The 2,199-nt window shown below is 66.2% G+C and overlaps 1 protein-coding gene across 1 annotated transcript in view; it reads right to left on the bottom strand.

The window, feature by feature from the left end:
- The window catches only part of H696_02149 (hypothetical protein), a 5,411-nt gene that overhangs the window by 2,475 nt on the left and 737 nt on the right, over positions 1-2,199 (bottom strand). The window contains exons 4-5 of the mRNA XM_009496045.1: positions 1,712-2,147; positions 29-1,483 (exon numbers count right to left, since the gene is read on the bottom strand). Of these exons, the coding sequence (XP_009494320.1) occupies positions 29-1,483; positions 1,712-2,147 (1,891 nt within the window). The remainder of the gene's footprint in view (positions 1-28; positions 1,484-1,711; positions 2,148-2,199) is intronic.

Raw genomic sequence — 2,199 nt, 5'->3', positions numbered from 1 at the left:
GGGGGGGGGGGGGGGGGGCGGCACATACCTTGTTCTCCTCAAACGGCACGGTGCCCATTTGCAGGTTGCGCGAGCTCTTGATGAACTGGCCCAGGGAAACGGCCACGGCCAGGCGGACCGAGGCGTGGAAGTACTCGGCCTGATCGACCAGGAGCTCCACCGACCGGGCAATGTACGGGGCAAAGGCCGCCGGGGCGTGCATGCACATGTCACCCAGGGCACTGACAGCCAGGACCTTCTCATACAGGTAGGGGGCCGAGCTGATGAACTGCGAGTGGAGGAACTCGCCGTTGCCCTCGGCATCCGGGTCAAGGTCATCGGCCTCGCCGAGGTCGTCCACCACCGGCTGAATGCCGGCCTCGGAGCTGACCGACTCGAACATGCGCGGGACGACCACCTCCAGCAGGGAGGCCGACTCGTCGCGGTAGGCGCGAACAATGCACGAGTAGAACTCGTAGCTGGCCTCGCGCAGGGCCGGATTGTCATCCTGGAAGACCAGGTTCACCTGGTCCAGGAACTCGGCCAGGTAGGGCCGGAAGAGGTCGGCCCCGACCGAGGTGGCCACCGCCCCGAGGGAGCTGATGCCAGCGGCACGGAGCTCGACATCCTCCTCGGCGGTCATGCTGAGGGCCGTGCGGAAGATGGAAATGACCTGGTCCAGGTAGGGGCTGAAGCGCTCGCCGGCCGCGAAGGCCAGGGAGCTGATGATGCCCAGCAGGGACTGCTGCACCGGGCGGCTGGTGGTGGTCAGGAGGGCGCCGATGCGCTGGAACAGCGGCTCCAGGTAGGGCAGCACCCCATCGCCGATGATCTCGCAGATGGCATCCAGGCAGAGGCAGACCTTTTCGCGAGCCGTGTCGGTGGTGTCGACGTCCATGATGCGCATCAGCCGGGGGATGATCTCCGCATGGCTGACGGTGATCAGATCCTGCAGGGTGGTGGCCAGGCGGACCAGGCCCAGGCAGGCCAGCTGCCGGACCCCGGGGACCGGGTCCTCCAGGGCCCGGACCATGAGGCCGAAGAAGGCCCCGTGGTTGTTGAAGAGGAAGTCGGCGCAGCCCTCGGAAATGAGGCCCAGGGCCATGAGCGTGGCGGCGCGCATGGCCGGCGCGTCGACCCCCTGGGCGAAGGCCTGGGTCAGCAGGTCCAGGATGATGGGGCCGATGACGGTCGGGGAGAGCTTGGCCGCGAAGGCGTCCAGGGTCTCGCAGGCGACACTGAAGAGGTCCGGCGCGTCGGGGTCATCATTGGCGATGATCTCGCCGCGGACGAGCTCCTCGCGCTCGGCCAGGATGTGCACGATGCGCGCCACGATTTCCGGGATCTTCTTGGTGGAGGTGAGGGCGCGGCGCTTGTAGAGGGACAGCCACATGATCATGGTCAGGGCGCGGTGGCGGATGTCCTCCTCCAGGTCGGGGTTGATGACGGCCGACATGGCGCTGTTGATGAGCTCCATGTAGTGGCTGGCAAAGAGGGGGCGGGGCTGTGGTATCGAGGAGGAGGAGGGGGGGGGAGGGGGGGGGCCAGTAAGTGGGCGTGTGCGTGTGTGTATGTGCATGTATGCGTATATATATATATATATATATGCGCGTAGGCATGTATGCGTGCACGCGTGCATGCGTGTAGGCATGAAAGCCACAACCAGGCAAGGGAGCACGGGGCATGGCATGAGGTGGACAGCGATCGGCTCGGCCGGGCGCCAGACACGGACCTGCTCCAGGATCTCGTCGATGGCCTCGAACACAAGAATGGCGTTGGAGGAGTCATCCTCGGCGATGCAAGCCGCCAGCGTGGCCAGCAGGTCGGAGGCCACGTTCTGGAAGAGCATGGTCTCCTCGCTGCTCTTGAGGAACAGCGACAGGCGGGAGATGGTGCGGGCCGTGGTCACGCGGATGTCCAGCGACTCCGGGTCCTTGAGGCCACGGGCGAAGACATTCTGGAAGAGGTAGGGGAAGTGCTTGCGCAGGGTCTCGGCAATGGTGTCGGAGCAGGTGAGGAACAGCTGCTGGCCAAGGGCGCGGTGGGACACGTCGGCCGACATGCAGCACTGGTTCAGGAAGTCGAAGAGCTGCGGCCAGGTGTTGCTGGCGGCCTCGTGCTTGGCGATGACCGACACGACACGGGCCATGGCCCGGCGGACGACCTCACTAATGAGTGTGTGTGTGGGGGGGGGGGGGGGGGGGGGGGGGGGGGGGGGGG

Source organism: Fonticula alba (genome assembly GCF_000388065.1).
Source record: "Fonticula alba strain ATCC 38817 unplaced genomic scaffold supercont2.3, whole genome shotgun sequence".
In the NCBI taxonomy this organism is placed as follows: Eukaryota; order Rotosphaerida; family Fonticulaceae; genus Fonticula; species Fonticula alba.
The sequence above is the reverse complement of the archived record's forward strand: the minus strand, read 5'-3'. Positions and strand labels throughout refer to the sequence as shown.